Genomic DNA, 26,908 nt, shown 5'->3' with positions numbered 1-26,908 from the left:
GGGCTTTCTGAATTTAGCTTGATTGTACCCCTCTTTTCTCCCTTCATTAGAACTTTTTTCCTCCTCTCTTGTGGTTTTCCTACTCTTGTCTGCTCCTGCCATGCTTAGCTGTCCTCACTCCTGAGCCTGTGATCATTTTCCATCTGGCTTCCCTCCTACCTTTCTGATCTGCGTTTAGGTCCAGCTGTGCATGCGTAAAGCATTCAAGGGTAGACCATGAATGCTTATCTAAAATTACCTTGCATTTTTCTCATGCATAAGTATTATTACCTCGAAGTTTTGCAATAGTGTGTTCCTCAGGTCTGACTGGGAGTGTGTTTATGGTTACACGTTTGTATTAACTCAGTTGTCCAAGTCCCAGATTGCAGTACCCTGAGGAGAAGTAGCATGACCTAGTGGATAGAGCACAGGCCTGGGAGACAGATGGACCTGCTTTCTAATCCCAGCTCTGCCATTTGCTGTGTGGCCTTGGGTCAGTCACTTCACTTCTCTGTGTCTTAGTTACCTCATCTGGACTATGTCCAACCCATTTTGTACAGTGCTTGGCGCCTGGTAAGTACTTACCAGATGCCACAACTATTACTCCTACAAGAGCCCAACTAGGCCAAGAGGATGAGGGGGTTCTGAAAAAACTGAATTGCTATCTGTCAGTTGTTCTGATGATTTTGAATACCTGTGTACATGTTTTGTTTTGTTGTCTGTCTCCCCATTTTAGACTTTGAGCCCATTGTTGTGTAGGAACCGTCTCTATATGTTGCCGACTCGTACTTCCCAAGCGCTTAGGACAGTGCTCTGCATACAGTAAGTGCTCAATAAATATGATTGAATGAATGAATGAATATAGGCTTTGGTGATGTGAGGAATACTAGTGGAACATAGCCTCCAATACCTACCTGTTGGAGACTGGGGCGTGGCGATTAAATTTGTTCCATGCAGATATGGGGCAAAACACAACTGTTCTGAAAAGTTATCTCCCCAAAATGTGATATATGCAAATGTGTGTTCATGTGATAGTTAATCTTTTCTTTTTACATTGGAAACTAAGTCATTATGGGCTGTGAAAACTCCTTGTGTCCTTGAACAGTTCATAAAAAGAAAAAAAAAATGGCTAGATGTAGATAATTCATAGGGTATGGATGTTTGAGGCTTCACCTGATTTCTATTCTCATTTTTGTAATTGGGTTTAAATTTATTTGGGCAGTCTACTAACTCTATTATATTGTGTATTCTCCCAAGTGCTTAGTACAGTGCTCTGCACATAGTAAGCACTCAGCAAATATAATTGATTGATCCTATTTCTGCCCTAGTTGATGGAACTATATTAACAAAATTCAAATAATACTTTCCCCCCCGCCTCCATCTATACCCTAATAGTCACTGTACAGATAAATAGAAGTATAATTTAGGTTCAAAATCAAATTTTATTTCACAAGCCCTCAAGGAAGTGTGGATCAAGTGAGAGATAGCTTTTTTTTTTGCAAGAGATGGCATTTTAGCAGGGCTTATAAGGTGGGGAGATTTGATGAATGAGGAGGAACGAGGTGCTAAGCAAAGGGGCTGGGGAGTGCAGTAGTTCACAAACTGTAAAGTCAAAATACTGAAGTGTGAACAAAGTTTCTGATAAGAACAGTGTTATAAATGAGGGGTTGATTCCTAGATCAAGGTCTGCTATGGATCAGTTTTAATTATTACCACCTAGAATTGTAGATTCAGTTGCTGGCATGTAATATAGGGCTACATTATATAGTGTAGGAGAAGTTCCATGATAGGGTATAACTGACTTTTAGTTAAATGGACACCTTGAGCCTCCCTGGTGACACTGGCTTTCAATCTGGTCACTTCCCTGGCCCCTAGCCTCTCCTGCCCAGCCTCTTCTCGTTAATTTTCTCCTCCCTCACTCACACACCCAGAATTAGTACCCTAAAGGAGGCTATGAATAAAGTCTATACTGATGTATTGTAAAGCTGCAATGGTGTAAGTTTAGGAACTTTTTATGTGGCCGAGTCCATCCTGAAACACCTTAAGAGCTGTCTGGTAAATTTTGTGAGAGGGATAGAAAATAAACACACTCGTATCTCTCACCCTCCTCCCCCCTCACCTCCCACCTTAATAAACCACTTTTAAAAGTGTGATTTGGGTAATAATATAACTTTTATTTTTCTCTAAGCAAAAGCTTTCCACAAGGACTACAAACAATAGTCAAAATATAAATGTAATAAGGCACTCATTTTCAACAAACACTGGGCTCCATTTACCTTGCTCACAAGTGAATACAGATTGCCCCTTTATTAAATACTATCACCTGTACCTTCTTGAAAATTTAACTCTCCACAGAGCCCTCCTACTGCAGGAAGTTACTCAATCTTGGGAAAAATCCTCAAGCCTTAATCATTCCAAAAATCTAAGAAACCAAACAGATAGTCTAGTGGATGTCTAGCACATCGATTCAACATATACAATATGTAACAGTATGGACTTCAGCGCTTTAAAGGTGTTCATAAATTCTGTTAATAACACCATCATTTTTTAATAACTAGTGGTACTCTGTTGCTTTGTACATTATCAGAAATGATGCTATAAGGTGTGATTAGCCAAAAACAAGCAAATTCTTACTTCCTGTAACTGGCAATGTTTACTTTGATACCAGTATTTTCCTTCCACTAGCCAGAAGAATTCAGTTTTGTTATCACCTTGTATTTTAAATACAAAACCTATTTGTAACAATATAATTTTACTCATGTCTAATCTTTTAGAATCAATCTATTTAGTGGTTTCTAGAGGGTTTCAGGGTACAGTTGAACAAAATATAGACCATTTTGAAAAGTCATTAAGTGCAATTCCTTTACATAAATACTTTTGCTTGGCCTTCAATAACCATTATATTCACAAAAAAATCCTTGCTACAATAACCTCAGATTAAATTTCACCTAATTAAATTTGTTCACAATTTCATTTACATGAAAAGTTAAACATGTATGGAATCTTTGGGATGAGATTTTTAAGAAACATTTTACAGAGAGCCAGAGCACAGAGAAATACATGTGTTTTCTAGAAGAGGAAGAGATACTGTTATTACCAAACTTCTCTTCCACTCTCTTTATAGGCCCTGGATTGTACATTTATTTCCACCTGGCAAGGTCTTCTTCTGAAATGTGCATTTAATGAACTTTGAGAAAGCAGTTGCAGCAATACTATATTCCCCTTAAAAATTAATAGGGCTACTAAACTTACCACCAGAACTTCCCGGGACTTGGTTTAAGGAGGATTAATTTTACATTCCTCTCAGACAATTTGACCACAATTTGTAATTGCATGAACACTGGCTACCTTAACTTTAAATGTTTTCTGCATGTAACAAAATATGTAAAAATGCAATATCTAATCCTTCCTTCATAAACTAACCTCTAAAATATTCTCAAAACATTTGGTATTTAAATTGTATATTTTTACTCCTAAATCAATCAATTCCAAAGTAAGTTGATATTCCAAAATATCAACTATTTTAGCAATCATTAATTATCCTCTACACCTGGATTTGAAGGGTAACTCAAAAAGACAGGGTTCTCAATATTGTTAGTTTTCTGGATATAGGTCTTGCCCCTTAATATTGCATTTACAAAGTAATACTTAAGAATTTGCTTTCAAATAAAGAAGACTTCCTCCTTTCTCCCTACTGGACTATATCAGAAGTAGATATAGGACCCTTGGGCCCTCAAACACTGAGAGAAAACCAGGCTATATTAATTTAAAATTAGATATGGTGGTTTATACATGGCAGGTGGCTTGGGGATAAATACAGTAATCTACAAAGTTACATTTTGAGTTGTACCAAATGTTCAAATGTATTACTCAATGCTGATTTTTTCAAATGGACTGATATTGAAATAATTTTTCTTTGACATCAGGATACCCCATTTTAAGTTGCTCCAAAATAGCTGTAATTCAAATCTGCAAATAAGTGGAAAAAGAAAACTAAAAGAATCTGATGGGAGTCCAAACATAATTAGCTCTTACTTTGCTTTCTTTGCTAAAAGTGACATAGTTTAGGCCTTGGACACAGTCACTTGAAAATATATTTAAGGATAGAAAATGTCTCTTCCAAAGAGTGTCTCTGAGACTAGTAAGAAATAAGAAAGGAACCACCTGTATTTGAAAGAACTGACCTTTAGAAGACCAAGAAGCTAACAATGAATTTCAAGTCCTATTACTCCAAGAAGGTTGAACAAGCACTGACTTTAAATAAATAGGCCAATTACCAAATCTCAAATCTGAGGTCATCTTGTCCAACCATTCCTTTCCCTACAGACTCTCTTATTGTCTGCCTGATTTATTTATCAGTATATTTCAGAAAAGAATTCAGTGCCTCCATTTTCAAATTAATGCAAAAGTGCAGAAGCCTTTTCTCCCTGATACGTACATAAATGTGCAAGAATTGCAAAACATTAAGTTTTATTCTAAAATATATTAAATTTCACAAGAAACTAAAGTGTTAATATTTTTCCAAATTCACTAGGCTCCACAATTAACTGGGTTCATTTCCAGTACTAGTAAAGTTTTAATACTTTTCACATTAGTACATGCTATGCCTCGACTGCCAAAGTATTGTAGCATTAAGTAATTTACAAAAATGACCTCCAGTTCTAGAAACGGATCCTCTACCTCATCTGATGTTAGGTGATGAATCTTACTGTGGTCCAGAGATCCTCTATTCGTGAACACACAAAAGATTCATTGACAAAGTCAGGCAGAGGTTCTGTCTATGATGGGCACAATTCAGTGCAGTGTTATTCATGACTAATGTCATGAATTCATGACTAACGTGTGCTTCGAGACACTCCTATCCTTCAACTGATGTTAAGCTCTGCTATCCAATTAATGGATCATCATCGTCATCTTGCAGCTGAAGTCGGGAAAATGGACGGGGTGATCCCATCTTGTTTTTCATGATGATTATAAGACAGGTCAGAGTAGTTAGCAACAAAAGGACACCGATAACTATTCCAATAGCTTCTGGAAGATTTATACACCACTGATCCGCAAGCAGACACTTGGTGTTCCCAAAAGTTCCATTATTGGGTTGTGGCTTTAATCCCAGGATATGGCACATCATCGGATAAACGTCAACAGTGTCGATTGACCTCTGTCTGTAGCCTTTGTGAAAGGCAGGACCATGAGCAGCCAGAAAGGGATGCATGCTGGGGAGAGTATTGTCATACCCGTGGTCACCTACTGAGAAAACACAGTGATGTTAATATACAGAAAAAAATGTATATCTGCAATTCAAAAAAGGTCAAATGTGAAAAAGCAAACACCCAGATTAAGTGTGTCCCCTTCTTCCTACGCCTCTTCAAGTTTTAGAGCTTTCCAGATGGTGAGCAGCTAGTTTTCTAGGGCCATTTTGGTCAATAGGGGATATACCTGACATCAGATTGAGGGAGAAGAGGAGAGTTAAGGAGGAGTTGTCTTTGAATTTTGCTAGGGGACTTTCCAGAGTTAAAATCCTGAGAAAGTTACTTTTGATTCCTCTGACAGTCATTAAAACAGAAGAGGACTAGGGTGGAGGGGGCTGGGAGTGAGAAGAGGAGAGGGACCTAGAGCAAAATCAAAAAATAGCAGCACACCTCTTGGAGCAGAGAGCCTCATACTGTTGCTACAACCATGTTCTAAAAATAGCACAGAAGGGAAGAGGTGTATGAGGCTGTCAGTTCCACCTGCAGGGCTTGCTTTTTGAGGATGCTTCTTCTGACAACACCTCATTTTATTCATTCAATAAAGGTGGCCCCTCCCCCTGCCATCAACCTAGATCAGTGTTTCAGAAGGCTGCTCGTTGTCCTGGGCAATGGAATTTTCCAAAACTAGGAATTCACTGGGGCATTTTTTAAGTGAGCTATAAAATCAAGAGGGTATTCCAGCAAAAAAAAGAACTTGCTTTTCCTACCAAAATATCCATCCAGACACATAAACTAGTTAACAGAGGTAGGTTTGCTATTGCTACTGTTCCCCTGGTTTTCCCTGTACAAATCTACCAGACCTCACTCCTCCTCCCCTTCAAAACCCCATGGAATTCCCACCTCCTTCTCCTCCTCACCCAGGAAGCCTTCCCCCTTTAACTCCCTTCTTTCCAAGTCAGAGCAGCGAGGAGACACCTCTAAGGACTTGGGAATTTATACCCACTCAGCATTCATAAGTACTCAATTCACTTATTCTGATATTTCGTTTTAGGACATTTTGTTCTATTTCCTATTTAATCCTTGCTCTTCCTACTACTTTGCCTACTAGTAACTCCTTTGTTTGTCTTGCCAATGACACTGGCGAGACATTTCCTTAAGGTCCATTTCCTTACCTTTCCTTAATTTCCTTAAGGGCATTTCCTTACCATTTCCTTAATTTCCTTAAGGTCTGGGAATAGGGTTGTACTTCTGTGGTACTTTTCTAAGTACTCAGAACTGCACATTTCATTCAGTATACAGTCAGTAAATACTGTTATTACTGCTACAAATTGATACTCAATGTGAGGCAATGCAATGATTCTATTCTTAGCCTGAAGTTCTATGATCTTGAGGCAGACAGAAGTCTACTTACAATAAGGAATTATTACTCTACCAGTAAGTGGCTTTCCACAGAGTCAAAACAGAGTGAGCTTTGGCTTATGCTAACATCTAATTTACCCCACATAGCTAACAGAAATGTGCAAAGAAAGCACTTACATTTTTTAAGTGAATCATTCTGTACAATTGTCCAGCCTTCATCAGCAACCAGAATAATGGGTTGAATGCGGTCATTATGTTGATAATGAAATCTTTTTGGAATGTCCTCTTTGAGATAGACTTTCATGTTTAGGCTGCAGTTTTTCAGCAAGTTGTAAACATAAGTTTTATCTGGAAGAGAAATAAATCAACAACAAATTCTACATTGCATACATTTTCAAAGGGCAAATTTATGATTGAAGAAAGAATTCTGGCTAAATAGTAGCATCGTTCCCTCATCAATATGAAATTCAAGGAAACTCAGTTTTGGTGCCCTAACTGAACTTCGAGGCCTTAAATATATCAGCATTTTTGGGACACGGTAACAATAATAAATAAGGTATAGGATCATGACTATATAAATAAGAAAGCAGGGATTTACAAAGTACACACAACTTGTAAAATGTTTCAACTACTAAACATGCAGGCTTGAACATCTGGGGGTTCTGACTTTTCAGAGGTGTCAAAGAATACATATTCTCTGGTCGGGGGCATATTACTGACAAAGGCTGAGAATATATGAGCTGTCCCTGGGAACCTGAAGAAGTGGCAAAGAGAAAGGCTTTTCATATGCACTCTCACTATGTGTCATATCCTCAGTTTGGACCATGCGTATACAAGTTTATAAACATATTTCAGAAAAAAGTACATACTTCCTTTAGGTAGTATCGCAGCAACTGGAGTCGAGTCTACTAATGTGTAGTTCCCTCGACTGATGCAAGTATCCAAGTTTATCAATCTATCCTGGGAACACTGAGCCATTCCATGATCACTTGTGATGATTACATTAAGACTTTGCCACAGTCCTAGTGCCTTGAGTTTTTGGACGAGGTTGCCGATATGGTTATCCACTTCTTTCAAAAACGGACGCATTTTCTCTGTCTCTTCGGGGCCATATTTATGCCCGCTGGCATCTGGCTCTTCCCAGTAAAGGGTTGCAAAGGTGACTGGAGGGTCAGAGGTGGTCAGCCAGTTGGTAATGTTGCTTAACCTTTCATCAAATGTTACTGAAGAACTATAATTCATATAATATGAAGGAGTTGTATTGTGAATTTTTACATCAGTTCCAGGCCACATGGCCGCAGCGCTTGTTCTATTTGCCTGAAGTTCATTGGTCACCCAAATAGGTGTTGCTTCATTCCACCAAAAAGACTCTTTGTCATTGTGATCTGAAAAGTACTTCTTTGTTGCTGCATCATACATTGCATTAGCCACAATGCCGTGGCTTTCTTCATACAGGCCTGTAACTATACTGTAGTGGTTTGGAAAGGTTTTTGTAATAAAAACATTTTTTACTTGTTCTACTAAGACACCCTCTTCAATAAACTTCTGGAGGTGGGGAAATTCATAGTTGTGCAGATAGTCAGCCCTAAAACCATCAAAAGAGACTAGCAGTAACCTAGGTAACAAACCAATTGTTGTATTTCCGCCACAAATGGTTATTGTTCCAGAAAAAATGAAGGTCAATACTAACTTCATTGTGCTTGACATTTCAAGGAAAAACATCCAAGAGACCTAAAAATATAAGTTCAGAAATGGTAACTGCAGTAGTAATTTATCAACTAAAATGTTTACAGAGCTCACAGAAAATTAAATAACATCTTCAATCTCTGACTTACATTCTTCCTCCTCTCCAGAACTCCTTCTCCCTTTAAATCTGCCAGTCCTCAGCTACCTTCATCTTCAAAGCCCTTCTGAAATCCCATCTCTTCTAGGATTTTAACTTTTACATTTTCTTCTGCCTAGGTCTTATCCTCTCAACCATCAGATCAGCATTTTCACACCAACCCAGGACTTATGCACTCACAGCCTGCCACAGGACTTGTGTATTAATATCAATTTACTTGCTCTATTCTACTTACTCTACCAACTCTGTTACATTTCACTCTCCCAAGCACTTAGTACAGGATTCTGCATACAGTAAGCCCTCAAAAAATACAATTGATTGATTCATTTATCTACTACATAAGCACTACTTCTGCCTATCTGCAAATTATTTTTTAAGTTCTTTGAGGGCAGAGGATCATGTCTTCTGCTTCTTTTGTACCTTTCTGAGTGATTAATACAGTGCTCTACACATCATAAGCATGCAGTACTATAGATAGATGTAGTACAAGGTAGGAATTGTTAAGAGCCTCAACTCAGTTTCTCTTCATTTAATAGTAATATTCCAGCTCCCTTGTCATTCCCATGATTTCTATCCTCTAAAAAATCAGAAAATTATCCTCCTAAATCTATGAATTATGAGAACTTTATTTGGTAAATGAACAATTAGGCCATGATTTATTTACTAAGTCAAACTACTTAGAGTGTGCTTAAGTATTTATAATTTTGATTAAGTGCCAACTTTCTGATTCTAAGACTAGCATCATACAAGCAATTAAATGAAGAAGTTCAATAGTATAGAGTCCTATATGGTCCATATTTTCTACTGTTATGGTTGTAAGCTTAAGATAATGATAAATTGCTTTCAAGACAAAGACGATTGAAACATTTTAGACAGATTCAAGTTTACATCCTACCCCTGAAATTGTATAATTTATTGTGGACAAATTTGCCCAGTCTCCCCAATGAATTTTAAGGGGTGGGGGGCTAGGCACATATTGCTCCCATCTCACAGGTATCTCACCTGCTCCTGAATTTTGCAAGCTCCACCCTAGCTCCTGACCCAGAAACTCTCTCTGAAATTTGATCGCTGAACCCAGGGTCTATTTGAACCCAGAGTCAAAGAATGGACATTGTAGGATCAGGCCAAAGTCTGAATAACCAGTTCCCTTTTAGTTGGTCAAAATAGGCCCATGGGTTCATGATCCCCGTTTTAGTTAGCAAAATTCTCAAGTTTCTTTTTATAGTTCTAAGAAATTAAAGTAATAATTACATTTCAAATCCTTAAGTTTGTAAGTGATGTTTGTACATGGGTCCCTACAAAACTTAGTCAAGCAAAAAAGGTAATCTAATACTAGAATTAACTGGGTAACTGAAGCCAGTATATGTCCTTTCTAATTTGAATTATCCAAGTCATATGCTACACCTGGTCTAGAAATTTTCATTGACTAAATCTATGAATAAACCTCATACATTTGGAAACACACATGAAATACAAATTTGTATGGAAACTAGTCCTATCCCATCATTGTAAAATTGTTTTCTGTATCTCATGAGATCATATTTAGGTAAAACTTTCAAACTTAACCTCAAACTAAAAATGATCTTTTAGAGAAAAAGTCAAGGTTAGTTCATGTCCATTTAAATCTCATTTGTTCCACATAAAGACCAAATCAAATCAGTTCAGCAATTTGGATTAAGAGTGCATAGAAAAATATATGAAATAGTACTTTTTTGGTTGCAAAATAAAATTGTGTTTTCTCTGGGTAAACTTTAATGTAAAGCAGAGAAATGGACCTCAGAAAAGACCTTCGGCTGGGAGTGGGAAAAAAGCTTTGAATCGTTACATATCATATATCAAATCTGATGATATGGAGCCTTATGGCCTTTCCAAGTTTGAGTCTTAACATATTAACATAAGATGAATTTGACTTCCTAAAAACAATGGTGAATGCTTTACAAATTAAGGTAATATTGATTAGTTTTCTTTTGTGTTGGATTTCAGTACAAAGGGAAAAAAACAATTGCATACAAATTCTCACCTAGGACCTAGCCCCTCATATCTTAAAGACCTTAAGATGGCTACCAAGTGTTCCTGGATACCTGCCGTTTGAAAGTTTCATTTAGATTAAATACCATGCTGTCCAATTACAATTCCTCACAAGATTGCAATCATGTCTACTTTACTGAAGTCCCCCAATCAGTCAATGGTATTTATCAAACACTTCACGGGAGCAGAACGCTGCACTAAATACTTGGGAGAGTATAATAGAACAACATTCCCTGCCCAAAACGAGCTCACAGTCTAGAGGACTGAGTGATGAGTTGTGGCACAGATAACAGGAAAAAAAAGATGGCTTTAAAGCCATTTATTCAGTTATTTCAAATACAATGTAGTTCAGCCATCTCTTGCTTATCCAGATATCAATAGCTCAATTTTCAGATATTCCTGTTTCCACCGAATCATACTAATCAAGCATATTAATTACTCCTATTAAGTTATTGGGAAGGCACACTACAAATAGTATACATGTTCCCCTTTCCTTAAGGAGATAACTATCTAGCAGAAGGAATAGAGACTAAGATAATCTTGGGCACTGTTGGGAGAAAGGTGATGACTGAGTCTTTCGGAAATTGCGGTATGGCCAACGGCCTCTCTTAAGCCCCACTCTTGAACATTCATGCAATGCAATCGTATTGAATTGAGCACTGATGATGCAAAGCACAATGCTAAGTGCTTGGTTTGAGGTAGAAAAGGAGCTCCCGGAGTAAAAGGGGAGTGAAGCGTTAGTTATATTACCCCTCCTGCAAAAGCAGGAGATAAGGGGAAAAAGAATCAGGAAGGAGAAAGAAGTAAGACCCCACTTCTGGAATAGAATGTGAGCTCGTTGTGGGCAGGGAATGTGCCTGTTTGTTGTTGTATTGTACTCTCCCAAGCTCTTGGCACAGTGCTTTGCACACAGTAAGGACTCAATAAACATGATTAGAATTGGGATTAAAGCATCGCCTTCCACTTGGTTCGGATAACATTCAATCAATCAGCAGTTGAATACTGAGTGCCTTTTACAAGCAGAGTACTGTAAAAAATTCTTGGAAGGGGGCACTAGGGAGAGTAAATAAGATCCTTCTACTCGAGGAGCTGACAATCTAGTGGGGGACCAGGGGATAGAAGGTGGAGAAGCAGTGTGGGCTACTGGATAGAGCACAAGCCTGGAAGTCAGAAGGACCTGGGCTCTAATTCTGAATCCACGACTTGATTGCTGTGCAACCTTGGGCAAGTCACTTAATTTTTCAGTTACTTCATCTGTAAAATGTGGATTAAGATTATGAGTCACATGTGGGACGTGGACTGTGTCCAACCTGATTAACTTGTATTAACGGTGCTTAATACACTGCCTGGCATAGAAAGTGCTTAATACCATTAAAAAAAAAAAAGACTGGATGGGTGAGTAATGGTGGGTCGGTTGATAGCAGTTCTATAGCGATCTCTGATGCCCAAAATGCTTAAACTCACTAAGATTATCCCCTTCCACTCTATCTCCTGATTAAAAATGATTAAAATTCCTTCCTTGCTGAGTCACTTCATTGCACTTGAGTCCATACCCCTGAGCACTTATGTACTTATCTCATCCCTTACTGCAATTATGTACATGTCTACATATTACCTGTAATTAATTTTAATATCTGTCTCCTCTGCAAGAATGTAACCTCCTTCGGGGCAAGGATTTAGACACATCCCTCTGTAAAGTCTCATCTCCTCCGAGAACTTCCCTGATTAAGTTCTCATTTCCTCTACTCCTTTTCCCTTCTAAATTACCCTTGCATTTGGATTTGCATCCCTTCTTCACCCCACCCTCAGCCCCAAAGCACTTATGGACATACAAATCCGTCATTTATTTATAATAATATCTATCTCCCCCTATAGACTAAACTCCTTTTGGACAGGGAACACGTCTACCAACTATGTTATCCTGTACTCTCCCAAGTCCATAGTACAGTGCTCTGTACACAGTAAGCGCTCAATACATACGACCGATTGATCCTCTAATATCAGCTCACTGGGCCTTACTCTTGTCTCTCTTACTGTGGACGTCATTTACAAATACACTTGATTACTTTAACAACCCAAGAATTTAGTATAGTGATCTGCAAATGGTAAATATTCAGTAACTACCACTGACTGACTGACTTGATAGATTTGCACTCCCAAGTGTCACGGTACACTTTAGGGAGTTTTGTAATACTGGTCAGCACTTTGTGTGTTCAACAGTTCGTTGGGGAAGAACGTGAATTGCCTCATCTTCCTTCCCAAAAGTGTAGGCGTAATTTCCCTGGGGTTAATGGGTCTGTATATAGGCAGATTTATGGCACAAACACCACTCTACTACAGATAAGAGATATTGCAGTATGCCTATACATCCAGATAAATCACTTAAGTCTCCCATGACAGGAATACGTGAGGTGCAAGCAATAGTAATTCAGTAACAGAGACCTCCAAAACATAATCCCGGTTTAACTACAGATTGACCCCTCATCTAGCACAGTTCCTTAATTTAACCTGGGTTATCCCACAAAGTTAGCAACCTCTCCTTTTCTTATGGGACTCCCTTTATTGTGGTATTTACAACCCCAAGGTTCCTAGCAAGAGGCAGAATGCAGCAACAGTCCTCTAGACTCTAAGCTCGTTTTGAGCAGGGAAAGTGTGTTTATTGTTATATTGTTCTCTCCCAAGTACTTAGTATAGTGCTCTGCACAAAGTAAGCGATCAGTCAATACAATTGAATGAACACTGATCGCTTTAGCCTCACCTCTCCTTTGTCCCAATCTTTCCCTGGAATGTCTGGGCTCCAGCTGATGTCACCTGGGGGACGGCGTCTCCAGGAGTAACTGACAAAGCATGCAAACATATTTGCTCTCTGGATCTGATGCGTCCCACCCCAAGAGGTCTCCCCTCCCCACACCCAGCCAAAACCCTACAAATTACCCTTCTTCTTTACGTAGTCCCAGATCCTTAACCTCCCATACAGATCCTTACTCCTTGAATGGGATTTTAAGGACAAATACCACGGAGCGGCCACTGATTTGCGGTTAACACTTGAGCAAGACTCTTAAAATTTTCCATGGCTCGGTTTCTATGCACAAGTTTGTCTTTATTCATAAAGAAAACAACCCGGGCAATATTAAATAGGGATCCCACTAAAACTGTTCAATACAGAAGGACAAGATGAATTTTGCCCTCCCAACACTTCAAAGTACACGTTCTTTTTTACCCCTTTTCCCATTCACTTGACATGACCGTTCCACCCATCCCCGGAAGAATGTCCCTGGGTTTACTCTAGTTACACCAGGATTTTATTTTTAAGGTCACTTCCAAGAGACGGTCAGCTCCTTTAAGGCAGGAATCGCGCCTATCAACACTTTTGTATTGTACTCTTCCATGCCCTTCAAGCAGCGCTCTGCACAGGGTGTACAGTCTAGACTTAACTCTTCATGGGCAGGGAAAGTGTCTCCCAACTGTTAGACTCTACTCTCAATCAACCGCATTTATTGAGCATTTACTAAGTGCAGAGAACTGTACTAAGCTCCTGAGAGAGTACAATTCAACAGAGGGGCAGACAGGACACGGCCCATAATGAATTTACAGGCTAGAGGGGGAGAGAGATTCCTTCATCCTTTCAATCAATCATATTTATTGAGCATTTACTGTGTTCTGAGCACTGTACTAAGCACTTGGGAGAGAACAATACAGCGATTAGCAGACACCTTAACCATAACGAGTTTACAATCTAGAGGGCGTGACAGACATTAACATAAGTAAATAAATTACAGAGATGTACACAAGAGCTGTGGGGGGGATGAATAAAGGGAGCAAGTCAGGGTGACAACGCAAAAGAGAGTGGGAGAAGAAGGAAGGAGGGCTTAGTCAGGGAAGACCTCTTGGAGGAGACGTGCTTTCAGTAAGGCTTTGAAAGAGGGGAAGAGTAATTGTCGGATTTGAGGACAAGTGATCTGAGCCAATTTGAGACAAGTGCATTGTGCTCTTGATGCCTGTTTACTTGCTTTGATGTGTCTCCTCCCCCTGTAGACTAAACCCGGTGAGGACAGCGGCTGTCTCTCTTCATTGCTGAATTAAACCTCCCAAGCGCTTAGTACAGTGCTCTGCACACAGTAAGCGCTCAATACGATTGAATGAATAAAAGCACACTATAAACTCTCAGTAACTACGACTCATCGATTAATTAAAAACCGAATAGATACCACGGACAGAGGAGTCATCCGCCCTGTCCAGATCGGGTCGTGCGAGCCAGCCGGTGCCCATCTAGCAGCAGGAAGGCAGCAGGCTAGACTCAGGTCATCTTTGCTGGCCTCACCTTCCCCCCCTCCCCCTTTGCCCTCCCCAGGGGCGTCCCTCCTCACGGATGACCCTTCCCCTTTCACCCCCTCAGCCTGACAACCCACCCCCCAAGTGTCCTTTCCCACCCCCTCTCGCCCCGTGGCTTTAATGGAAACAGCCCAGGCTCGGGAGTCAGGGGTGCTGGGTTCCAATCCCGACTCCGCCCCTTGTCAGCTGTGTGACTTTGGGCAAGTCACTTCCCGTCTCTGTGCCTCAGTTACCTCCTCTGTAAAACGGGGATGAAGCCTGTGAGTCCCACGTGGGGCTACCTGGTATGACCCCCGGCGTTTAGAGCAGCGCTTGGCACATAGTAGGCGCTTAAGCAATACCAACATCATCGGAGAAGCAGCGTGGCTTAATGGAAAAGAGTCCGGGTTTGGGAGTCGGAGGTGGTGGGTTTTAATCCCGGCTCCGCCACTTGTCAACTGTGTGACTTTGGGCAAGTCACTTCACTGGCCCTCAGTTCCCTCATCTGTATAATGGGGATTAAGACTGTGATCCCCCCATGGGCCCACATGATCACCTTGTAACCTCCCCAGCGCTTAGAACAGTGCTTTGCACATAGTAAGCGCTTAACAAATACCACCACCACCATCATCATTATTATTATATAGCTATAATTCTATTTGTTCTGACGATTTTGACACTTGTCTACAGGTTTTGTTTTGCTGTCTTCCCTTTCTAGACTGTGAGCCCCTTGTTAGGGAGGGACCGTCTCTAGATGTTGCCGACTTGGACTTCCCAAGCGCTTAGGCTAGTGCTCTGCACACAGTAGGCGCTCAACAAATACGATGGAATGAATACAATTGATTAGAGAAGCAGCGTGGCTCAGTGGAAAGAACACGGGTTTAGGAGTCAGAAGTCGTGGGTTCGAATCCCAGCTCTGCCACTTATCAGCTGTGTAACTTTGGGCAAGTCACTTCACTTCTCTGGGCCTCAGTTCCCTCATCTGTATAATGGGGATTAAGACTGTGATCCCCCACCCCCACCCCGTGGGACCACCTTATCACCTTGTAACCTCCCCAGCTCTTAGAACAGTGCTTTGCACATAGTAAGCACTTAACAAATACCACCACCATCATTATTATTATTTTCAGCGCTTAGAACAGTGTTTTGCACATAATAAGCGCTTAATAAATGCCACCATTATTATATAGCTATAATTCTATTTGTTCTGACTATTTTGACATCTGTCTACAGGTTTTGTTTTGCTGCCTTCCCCTTCTAGACTGAGCCCGTTGTTGGGGAGGGACCGGCTCTAGATGTTGCCGACTTGTACTTCCCAAGCGCTTAGTCCAGTGCTCTGCACACAGTAGGCGCTCAACAAATACGACAGAATGAATACGATTGATTAGAGAAGCAGCGTGGCTCGGTGGAAAGAGCACGGGCTTAGGAGTCAGAAGTCGTGGGTTCGAATCCCAGCTCTGCCACTTATCAGCTGTGTGACTGTGGGCAAGTCACTTCACTGGGCCTCAATTCCCTCATCTGAGAAATGGGGATTAAGACTGTGATCCCCCCGTGGGACCACCTGATCACCTTGTAACCTGAACAGGGCTTTGCGCATAGTAAGCACTTAACAAATACCACCACCACCATCATCATTATTATCACTGGGCCTCAGTTCCCTCATCTGTAAAATGGGGATTAAGACTGTGATCCCCCCGGGGGACCACCTGATCACCTTGGGACCTCCCCAGCGCTTAGAACAGGGCTTTGCGCACAGTAAGCGCTTAACAAATACCACCATTATTATACCAAATACCACCACCACCACCATCATCATTATTATCACTGGGCCTCAGTTCCCTCGTCTGTAAAATGGGGATTAAGACTGTGATCCGCCCCGTGGGCCCACCTGATCACCTTGGAACCTCCCCAGCGCTTAGAACAGGGCTTTGCGCATAGTAAGCGCTTAAATACCACCACCACCACCATCATCATTATTATCACTGGGCCTCAGTTCCCTCATCTGTAAAGTGGGGATTAAGACTGTGATCCCCCCCAGGGGACCACCTGATCACCTTGGAACCTCCCCAGCGCTTAGAACAGGGCTTTGCGCATAGTAAGCGCTTAACAAATACCACCACCACCATCATCATCATTATGATACAGCTATAATTCTGTTTGTTCTGACGATTTGGACACCTGTCTACAGGTTTTGTTTTGCTGCCTTCCCCTTCCAGGCTGTGAGCCCCCGTCTTTGGGGAGGGACCGGCTCTAGATGTTGCCGACTTGGACTTCCCAGGCGCTTACTACAGTGCTGTGCGCTCAGTACGAATGAATGAATGAATGAGCAAACCCCCTCCCCCCCCCGCCTCCCTCAGGGGCGTCCCTCTCATCACCCCCGCGGCCCCCTCCCCTTTAACCTTCTGACAGGAACCCGACCCTCCCCCATGACCCGGGCAAACCGAAGCCCCATGGCGGCCCTCACCCGCCGCCGCCTCCGTCTCCTCAGGGCGCCCTGGCGGTTGGGGGGAGGCGGGGGAGGGACCGCGTCCCCACGGCGCCTGCGCGGCGCGCAGCGGCTCGCGCCCGGCCTCGCGCGCCCGCGCCCGCGCCTGCGCCGCCCGTTAACCGCCCCGTCTCGCGCACGGCCGTTAAACCACCCCGTCTCGCGCCGGGCCTCGCGCGCACGCGCGGGGGCCCTTGAAACGTCCTCATCCCCTTGCTCCCCCCCCCCCCCCGCGGCGCGCGAGTGCCTCAATCCCCACCTTATAAATTGAGGCCCACAGAAGTGACTCGTCCAAGGTCACACAGCATCCAGTCGATCGGATTTAATAATAATGATGACATTTTGTTAAGCGCTTACTACTACTAATGATGGCATTTTGTTAAGCGCTTACTAATAATAACAGTGATGGCATTTTGTTAAGCACTTACTACTAATAATAATAATGGCATTTTATTAAGCGCTTACTACTACTAATAATAATGATGGCATTTTGTTAAGCACTTACTACTAATAATAATAATGATGATGGCATTCTGTTGATTGCATACTAATAATAATGATGGCATTTTGTTAAGCACTTACTACTCATAATAATGGCATTTTATTAAGCGCTTACTGCTAATAATAATAATATTGATGGCATTTTGTTAAGCGTTTACTACTAATAATAATAATGATGGAATTTTGTTAAGCGCTTAATACTACTAATAATAATAATGATGGCATTTTGTTAAGCACTTACTAATAATAACAATAATGGCATTTTATTAAGCGCTTACTACTACTAATAATGATGGCATTTTGTTAAGCGCTTACTACTACTACTAATGATGGCATTTTGTTAAGTGCTTACTAATAATAACAATGATGGTATTTTGTTAAGCACTTAATAATGGCATTTTGTTAAGCGCTTACTACTACTAATAATAATGGCACTTTGTTAAGCACTTACTGCTACTAATAAAAATGATGGCATTTTGTTAAACGCTTACTACTAATAATAATGATGGCATTTTGTTAAGTGCTTACTACTAATAATAATGATGGCATTTTGTTAAGCGCTTACTACTAATAATAATGATGATGGCATTTTGTTAAGTGCTTACTACTACCAATGATAATGATGGCATTTTGTTAAGTGCTTACTACTACTACTACTAATAATAATGATGATGGCATTTTGTTAAGTGCTTACTAATAATAACGATGATGGCATTTTGTTAAGCACTTACTAATAATAATAATGGCATTCTGTTAAGCCCATACTACTACTAATAATAATGATGATGGCATTTTGTTAAGCATTTACTACTACTACTACTACTAATAATAATAGCATTTTGTTAAGCACTTACTAATAATAATGATGGCATTTTGTTAAGCACTTACTAATAATAATGATGATGGCATTTTGTTAAGCGCTTACTAACAATAATAATAATAATAACGATGGCATTTGTTAAGTACTTACTATGTGCCAAGCACTGTTCTAAGCGCTGGGGGGATACAAGGTGATCAGGTTGTCCCACGTGGGGCTCACAGTCTTAATCCCGATTTTACAGATGAGGTAATTGAGGCCCAGAGAAGTGAAGTGACTTGCCCAAAGTCACACAGCCGACAAGTGGCGGAGCCGGGATTAGAACCCATGACCTCTGGCTCCCAAGCCCAGGCTCTTTCCACTAAACCATGCTGCTTCTCTAACTATGTTCCAAGCACTGTTCTAAGCGCTGGGAGGATACAAGGTGACCAGGTTGTCCCACAGGGGGGCTCCCAGTTTTCATCCCCATTTTACAGATGAGGGAACCGAGGCACAGAGGAGTTAAGTGACATGCCCAGAGTCACACAACTGACACGCGGCAGAGCCGGGATTTATTGAGCACATACTGTGTGCAGAGCACTGGACTAAGCGCTTGGGAAGTGCAAGTCATTCATTCAATCATATTTAATAATAATGATGGCATTTGTTAAGCACTTACTACATGCCAAGCACTGTTCTAAGCGCTGGGGAGGATACAAGGTGATCAGGTTGTCCCACGTGGGGCTCACAGTCTTAATCCCCATTTTATAGATGAGGTAACCGAGGCACAGAGAAGTTAAGTGACTTGCCTAAAGTCACACAGCTGACAAGCAGTGGAGCCGGGATTTATTGAGCGCTTGCTGTGTGCAGAGCACTGGACTAAGCGCTTGGGAAGTACAAGTCGGCAAAAGATACAGTCCCTACCCAACAACGGGCTCACAGTCTAGAAGGGGGAGACAGACAACAAAACATGTAGACAGGTGTCAAAACCGTCAGAATAAATCGAATTATAGCAAAGTGGTGGAGTCAGGATTAGAACCTATGACCTTCTGGCTCCCAGGCCTGCAGTCCATCTACTACACCATGCTGCTTCTTTCTTTAAGGACACCATCATCTATCGGATTTGAGGGGAAGTGATTTGAGACAAGTGCTCAGTACAGGGCTCTGCACACTATAAGCTTTCAATAAATCCAACTGATTGATTAAGCACTCCATCAATACCACTGATTGACCAAGTTTTCTGCTCTCCCCAAACTGGGTCATGGGTTCTAATCCCATCTCCACCACTTGTCTGCTGTGACCTTGGGCAAGTCACTTCACTTCTCTGGGCCTCAGTTTCTTCATCTGTAAAATGGAGATTGAGACTGTGAGATCATGAAGATGAATGTGAACATGATCATGAACACCTGGCTCAGTGGAAAGAGGAGTCAGAGGTCATGGGTTCGAATCCCGGCTCCGCCAATTGTCAGCTGTGTGACTTTGGGCAAGTCACTTCACTTCTCTCTGATCTCCCATCCTCGTGTCTCTCTCCACTTCAATCCATACTTCATGCTGCTGCCCGGATTATCTTTGTCCAGAAACGCTCTGGACATATTACTCCCCTCCTCAAAAACCTCCAATGGCTACCGATCAATCTGCGCATCAAGCAGAAACTCCTCACCCTGGGCTTCAAGGCTCTCCATCACCTCGCCCCCTCCTACCTCACCTCCCTTCTCTCCTTCTACTGCCCAGCCCGCACCCTCCGCTCCTCCACCACTAATCTCCTCACTGTACCTCGCTCTCGCCTGTCCCGCCATCGACCCCCGGCCCACGTCATCCCCCGGGCCTGGAATGCCCTCCCTCTGCCCATCCGCCAAGCTAGCTCTCTTCCTCCCTTCAAGGCCCTGCTGAGAGCTCACCTCCTCCAGGAGGCCTTCCCAGACTGAGCCCCTTCTTTCCTCTCCCCTCGTCCCCCTCTCCATCCCCCCGTCTTACCTCCTTCCCTTCCCCACAGCACCTGTATATATGTATATATGGTTGTACATATTTATTACTCTATTTATTTATTTATTTATTTATTTTACTTGTACATTTCTATCCTACTTATTTTATTTTGTTGGTATGTTTGGTTCTGTTCTCTGTCTCCCCCTTTTAGACTGTGAGCCCACTGTTGGGTAGGGACTGTCTCTATGTGATGCCAATTTGTACTTCCCAAGCGCTTAGTACAGTGCTCTGCACATAGTAAGCGCTCAATAAATACGATTGATTGATTGATTGATTGATTGATTCTCTGGGCCTCAGTTACCTCATCTGTAAAATGGGGATTAAGACCGTGAGCCCCCCGTGGGACAACCTGATCACCTTGTAACCTCCCCAGCGCTTAGAACAGTGCTATGCACATAATAAGCACTTAATAAATGCCATTATTATTATTATTATTACTAACGTGAAGATTCATGTGGGACAGGGACTCTGTCCAACCCAATTTCCTTGTACCCACCCCAGGGCATATAGTAAACACTTAAAAAAACACCATAATTAGTATTATTATTATAACTCCTACTCCACAACATGAACTTACATGAAGCCCTTTTCTCCTCTTCATTATCAACAGTATTACTAAGTATCTACTATGTATAGACCCCTCTCAGGGTCCCCCCTGCAGAGTCTCTGGTACTCTACCAATCTTGGCTACGGGAAGGAGAGTCAAGCAGAGGCATACCCATTTCATTCCTACCTTGGGCAGCGGCTAGTGAGTGAAAGGCAATCTGTTACAAGTCAAAACTCACCTGTGCTGGCCAGCAGCGGCCTGGGAGAGAGTCAAGGGTGTAGACTCAAGCTGACTGCACAGAAGAAGGCAATGGTAAACCACGTCCACAGTTTTACCAAGAAAACCCTATGGATACACTACCAGATTGCAGATGGAGGCGGGGCCTTCTGGGAGAGATGTGCCCATGGCGTTGCTATGGGTCAGAGACAATTCGACAACATAAGGCATGAAAAGACTATGTGTATAGAGCACTGTAACGGGGAACCAGCCTGGGAAGATATCCTGAACAACAGTCAGCAAGAACAGGAAACAGCTGTAAGCAGGAGAGTCTATAAGCACATGCCAGGAGAGGCAGTAGACAAACAGAAACATGCAAAACACGGGAAGAGAGAACCCCAAGCAAATGAAAATAGCAAAAAGATTACTACCTGGGGATAACCCCAAACAAACAGGAATTCCATTGTATTGTACTCTCCCAAGTGCTTAGTACAGTGCTCTGCATAAATACCCTATATCAATCAATCAGTGGTATTTTATTATGTTACTGTGTGCCGAACACTGTACTAGTCTCTTGGGAGAGTCCAGTACAGGAAAATTGGTAGATACGATCTCCGCCCACCAGGAGATTATCACCTTGAGGGAGGAGCCTTCAGACTAGGGGGAAAAGGAGCTGAGAATTCTTTTAAGGGCTTGAGTGAAGTTTTTCTACATTTAGTTATTTTAAAACTCATAATAATAATGATGATGGCATTTGTTAAGCACTTACTATGTGCCAAGCACTGTTCTAAGCACTGGGGTAGATACAAGGTAAGCAGGTTGTCCCACGTGGGGCTCACGGTCTTAATCCCCATTTTACAGATGAGGTAACTGAGGCCCAGAGAAGTTAAGTGATTAAAAAAGTGTTCATAAAACAGTGTTACAATTATGTATCTTAAAATACATACCCACTGTTTCATCCTATTCCAGGTTACTTTTCTGCTATTCCCTTACTGTCATTTTTCTCGATTCCAAGTCCATCTACTGATCTGAACAGCTCCTCTTTCCTACTTTTCCATAAGATTGACTGCAGGGGAGGACTTGCTAGGAGATGGAAGTTAACTTTGGTGTGTTTCCTGGGTCCTCTGATACCTGGCCACTGACATTAGTGACAAAAAGCAAAAAAAAAAAAAAACCCAAAACAAACAAAGGTCCTTTTTATTTAAACACCAGGTGTCAGAGGAAGAGTGTTTCTGCGAATAATTTACTTTGTGTTTGGGGATTTGCTTCCACCTTGGTTTAACAGAGCTTGAATTTGCAGACACTGAAGCTATCATGCAAATCCCATCTGTTGAGCCAAACATTTAAATGAAGGTTAGGGAAACTGATAAGCACAGCCCGAAGATAAAAGGCATTTAATAGCTGCTTTTCAACATAGGCTTAGAGGCGATGAAATGCACGGGGATTAAAATTTTAATGGCGACAAAAACACACCCGGAGTTTTCTTTCCACCTAATTGTAGATAATTGTACAATTTTGGAAGGTCGGACAAATGAATCAGGCAATTTGATTTTGACGTGTGTTATTCTGTAATAGTCTTTTCATACTGTTTTTGTGACCTGTCTCTGAACAATCACTCTCCATCTTCTTCTCCATTCTCTCATGGGCACAGAGTTTTGAGGCTGGATAGGTGTGAGCTAGGCATTTTCCCCAGGTGTAGGCCTGGGGAATGGGATGGTATAGCTTTCTCACCCATCTTTCCACCCTTCTTTTCCCTCCTCCCCACTCCTATGCCCCAGGGAGGGAGGGATTTCATATAAGGGAGGGATTTCATATGTGCCAAGCACTGTTCTAAGCACTGGGTTAGATACAAGTAATCAGGCTGTGCCACGTTGGACTAACAGTCTTAATCCACATTTTCCTGATGAGGTAACTGAGGCACAGAGAAGTTAAGTGACTTGCCCAAGTTTACATAGCAGACAAGTGGCCAAGTAGGGATTAGAACCCACTCCCTTCAGACTCCCAAGCCCATGCTCTATCCACTATGCCATGCTGCTTCGGTGACTTCAACCTAGGTTCTGTTGGCTCTATTAGGCCAAAGGGGATGTAATGGTGAAAACTAGAGTAGGAATTTGTTAGCCTAGGATGAAAAGAACAAAGATTGAAAAGAATTTGAATAAACTAATGGACAATGGGTTAATAGAGGGAAATTCCGGAATACAGAGGGAAAAGTTATTAAATGATACCTTCCTTAACATTAGGGTGGAAATCAAGAAAGCAACCTTCTTGCATCCTGAAAGCAATCTATTGTCATTGTTTCCGACAGAATATTTGACTGACTCACTTATGACATTGCTTATGTTCTTATGGATGGCACAGAAACTTGGTATCCTATTTTGAGAAACCATTCCTGTTGTCAATCCCTCATGCTATGAAGTAAGTCTAGGTCCTCCTGTTCTAGCTTTGGTGGGGATGGAAAATGTGATCTTCATTCTGTACATTATTGGAGACCATTATTCATTAATCTCAGCTTTCTCTTCTTCTGGCAGGCCAGTTAAAATTTTAGGGCTTACACTCAGAGGGCAAGCTGTTACAAAACAGAAGTTGGGGAAGTTGGAAGAGACCCAAAGATAAACAAAACTGTGAGAAATGTGGAAGTTGTCACTGGACAACAGAGTGAAATTAATTAAGCAGTCTTTTTATAATTATTGTTATTATAATTTTTATGTCAGTCACATCTGGTTGGTACCCAGTACCACTGAACACAACCCTTTAAGACCTTCTTTCACTTCTTACAGGGAGAGAAGAAAGGCGTTATTCAAAAGGAAATTACAATCTGGACATGAAGCATGAAGGGCTCGGGATGAACTTGGATGTGTTTTATAGGCTAACTTTTATGCATTTCAATGAGTGGAAGGCAACAAGAGAAGCAAAATGGAGATGAAATTTTATAGGACGTCGGTCTGCTGCTGGAAAATTAGTGGAAATGGTCTTGGCCAGATAAAAAGGAGAAGTGAGATGGGAGGGAGACAGTAGAGGGAGAAAAGTCATCCAAAGGAGGAAGAAATTTGGGGTCTCTAGGGATGATTTGGAACAAAAAAAAGTTCACTGCTATATGGAGAGATTTTACATGCATAAGCAGTTCTGAGTGCAAAGGGAATGGAGAACTGAAGAAGAAACAAACAGAAAAACTTGAATGAAGGTGAACTTGGGAGGCCCAAATATGGTAGGCAATGAAGATCAAGAGGTTGAACCAATGTGATGGTGGGCAACATCAGAAAGGACAGGGACAACGTATGCAGGATCAGAAGCACAAAAGCACCTTTTATCCAAATGTCAAACGATAAAGTTGGAGGGCCTGGGCTAAGGAAACAGGGAACCCGGATCTGGGGATTTTAACAAACAGGGAAAAGATATATGATAGTTTCAAAATTAAGAACCGTCTTAAAGTGAAAACTTGCATTGGGGAATCAACATTTTCTGGGAGAATCAGATTGAGCAAGTTTTAATAGGCAAGCCCAAGGATGGACACAATGAAATGAAGAAAGTAACAGCAAGGTGGAAAGGAGGGCAGGAAAAATCATTTGTGAGGTTTTCAGTATTTTAATGGACTATTTTTAACAGAAGAATAAAAGTACTAAATAAATAAAGCTGCTTTTCTATTTTTTTGTTTTCTAAATAAAGAAAAGATACTAGCTTCATAGTCTTTCCTTTTGCCATCCCTCAGGTCTGATTTTCTAGTTCTTTTTGTCTTTATAAGATCCTCCCAAGTTATTAATACTTTACTCATTTTTAGCGTCCAGAATCATACAGAACGTGCTAATAAGGTTCTGACCAGTGCTAAATACAGTTGGAAGATTTCCTCATATGAAGCATTTTGGGTTGATTGTGTAACCATATTGTGGTTTGCCCAGTGACATTACTTAATACAAACCTTAGTTCCAGGCACAGAAACTTGAAAACAAAACAAAAAGTACAAAACATTATTTGGCCTAGTGCCAGGTTTCAGAAGCGATGTCCCCCTTCAAATATTTCTCATGGAAGGAATGGAAAATTCTTGAGCAAAATTTGTACTAGGCTTAAATCCATTTTGAGGACACAGAGATATCAATCAATCAATCAATTGTATTTATTGAGCGCTTACTGTGTGTGCAGAGCACTGTACTAAGTGCTTGGGAAGTACAAGTTGGCAACATACAGAGATGGTCCCTACCCAACAGTGGGCTCACAGTCTAGAAGGGGGAGACAGAGAACAAAACAAAACATATTAACAAAATAAAATAAATAGAATAGATATGTACAAGTAAAATAAATAGAGTAATAAATATGTACAAACATATATACGTATATACAGGTGCTGTGGGGAAGGGAAGGAGGTAAGGCGGGGGGAATGGAGAGGGGGAGGAGGGGGAGAGGAAGGAGGGGGCTCAGTCTGGGAAGGCCTCCTGGGATATAAGGTGCTTGTAAATAAGGCAATGGTTATATAGGAAGAAAGAAAAGAGAAAACAGAAAATAGAAAAAATAATCATTCACAAGAAATTTCTGAGAGGCCATCAATTCTATCCTTTAGCCTCTAGGAAGTTTTACATCTAAACCAACAGTGGCAGAAAGACTCAATTCCGATTTTCATTGCAAGAACAGTTCAACCTGTCTATAGAGGCTAACCTTCCATGACAACTCCAACTAGCAGCAAACCACAACTGATAAATCCACTGGGCATTCTTAAGTGGTGATTAAACAAGATTGTGATGTCCTTGAGATGAACAACCATGTCTTTCTTCTCCTTGCCCATAATTTATTTTAGTGTCTATCTCCTTCATTAGATTGTAAGTCCCTTGTGGGGGGGGGGGGGGGGGAATCATGTCTACTAATTCTGTTATACTCATCCAAGCACCTAGTACGACAATCTGCACAGAATAAACACTCAATAAATACCACTGATTGATTTTACTTCTGTTGGACTCTGCTAAATGGTTAGTGCAGTGCTTTGCACACATTTAAGTCTTACCTAATAAGAACTCTGCAGGAAGCCCTCCCCAACAACCTTGTTTTCTCTCCACTCTATTATTCCAACCAGCTCCTTTATCTTGAGGAAGTTTTCCCATTGGGTGAATATCCCTGAGCATCAGTTGGCAGACACATTCCCCACCCATAAGGAGCTCACAGTCTAGAGGATAAGCTTACATTCTTCTTGCATGTACTCCAGCATTTAGTACAAAATAAGTGCTTAATAGATAACATTTTTATGGCATTTGTTAAGTGCTTACAATGTGCCAAGCACTGTACTAAGCACTGGGATAGATACAAGTTGATCAGGTTCTAATCCCAGCTCCACCATCCGTCTGTTGTATAACCTTGGGCAAGCCATTTAACTTCTCTGTGCTTCAGTTACCTCATCTATAAAATGGTGATAAAGACTGTGAGCCCCACGTGGGGCAACTCTTTTACCTTGTATCACCCCAGATCTTAGAATAGTGATTGGCACATAGTAAGTGCTTAACAAACACCATTATTATTAATATTATTATTATTATCATCAGGTTGGACACAGTTCCAGTCCCACATAGCATTCACAGTCTTAGTCCCCATTTTACAGATGAGGTAACTGAGGCCCAGAGAAGTGAAGTGACTTGCCCAAGGTTACAGATTAGAAGACAAGTGGTTGAGACAGGATTAGAACCCAGGTCCT

The 26,908-nt window shown here is 41.4% G+C and overlaps 1 protein-coding gene across 3 annotated transcripts; it reads right to left on the bottom strand.

Moving 5' to 3' along the window:
• Positions 1-2,132: 2,132 nt before the first annotated feature.
• On the bottom strand, positions 2,133-17,205 carry ENPP4 (ectonucleotide pyrophosphatase/phosphodiesterase 4). Of its 3 annotated transcripts, none has more exons than XM_038751392.1 (4): positions 17,177-17,205; positions 7,400-8,261; positions 6,708-6,878; positions 2,133-5,229 (listed from the first exon to the last, which is right to left on the bottom strand). In XM_038751392.1, exons 2-4 carry the CDS (start codon positions 8,250-8,252, stop codon positions 4,865-4,867), a joined length of 1,389 nt encoding a protein of 462 aa, XP_038607320.1. In that variant the 5' UTR covers positions 8,253-8,261; positions 17,177-17,205; the 3' UTR covers positions 2,133-4,864. The 3 variants fall into 3 exon arrangements, with proteins under 3 accessions (XP_038607320.1, XP_038607319.1, XP_038607321.1); XM_038751391.1 differs by lacking the exon at positions 17,177-17,205 and adding an exon at positions 14,610-14,670; XM_038751393.1 differs by lacking the exon at positions 17,177-17,205 and adding an exon at positions 8,366-8,642.
• Between the last annotated feature and the right edge of the window lie 9,703 nt (positions 17,206-26,908).

The sequence above is a fragment of the Tachyglossus aculeatus genome, chromosome 9 (assembly GCF_015852505.1).
Source record: "Tachyglossus aculeatus isolate mTacAcu1 chromosome 9, mTacAcu1.pri, whole genome shotgun sequence".
Lineage (NCBI taxonomy): Eukaryota > Metazoa > Chordata > Mammalia > Monotremata > Tachyglossidae > Tachyglossus > Tachyglossus aculeatus.
This window is presented reverse-complemented; position numbering and strand designations above follow the sequence as displayed.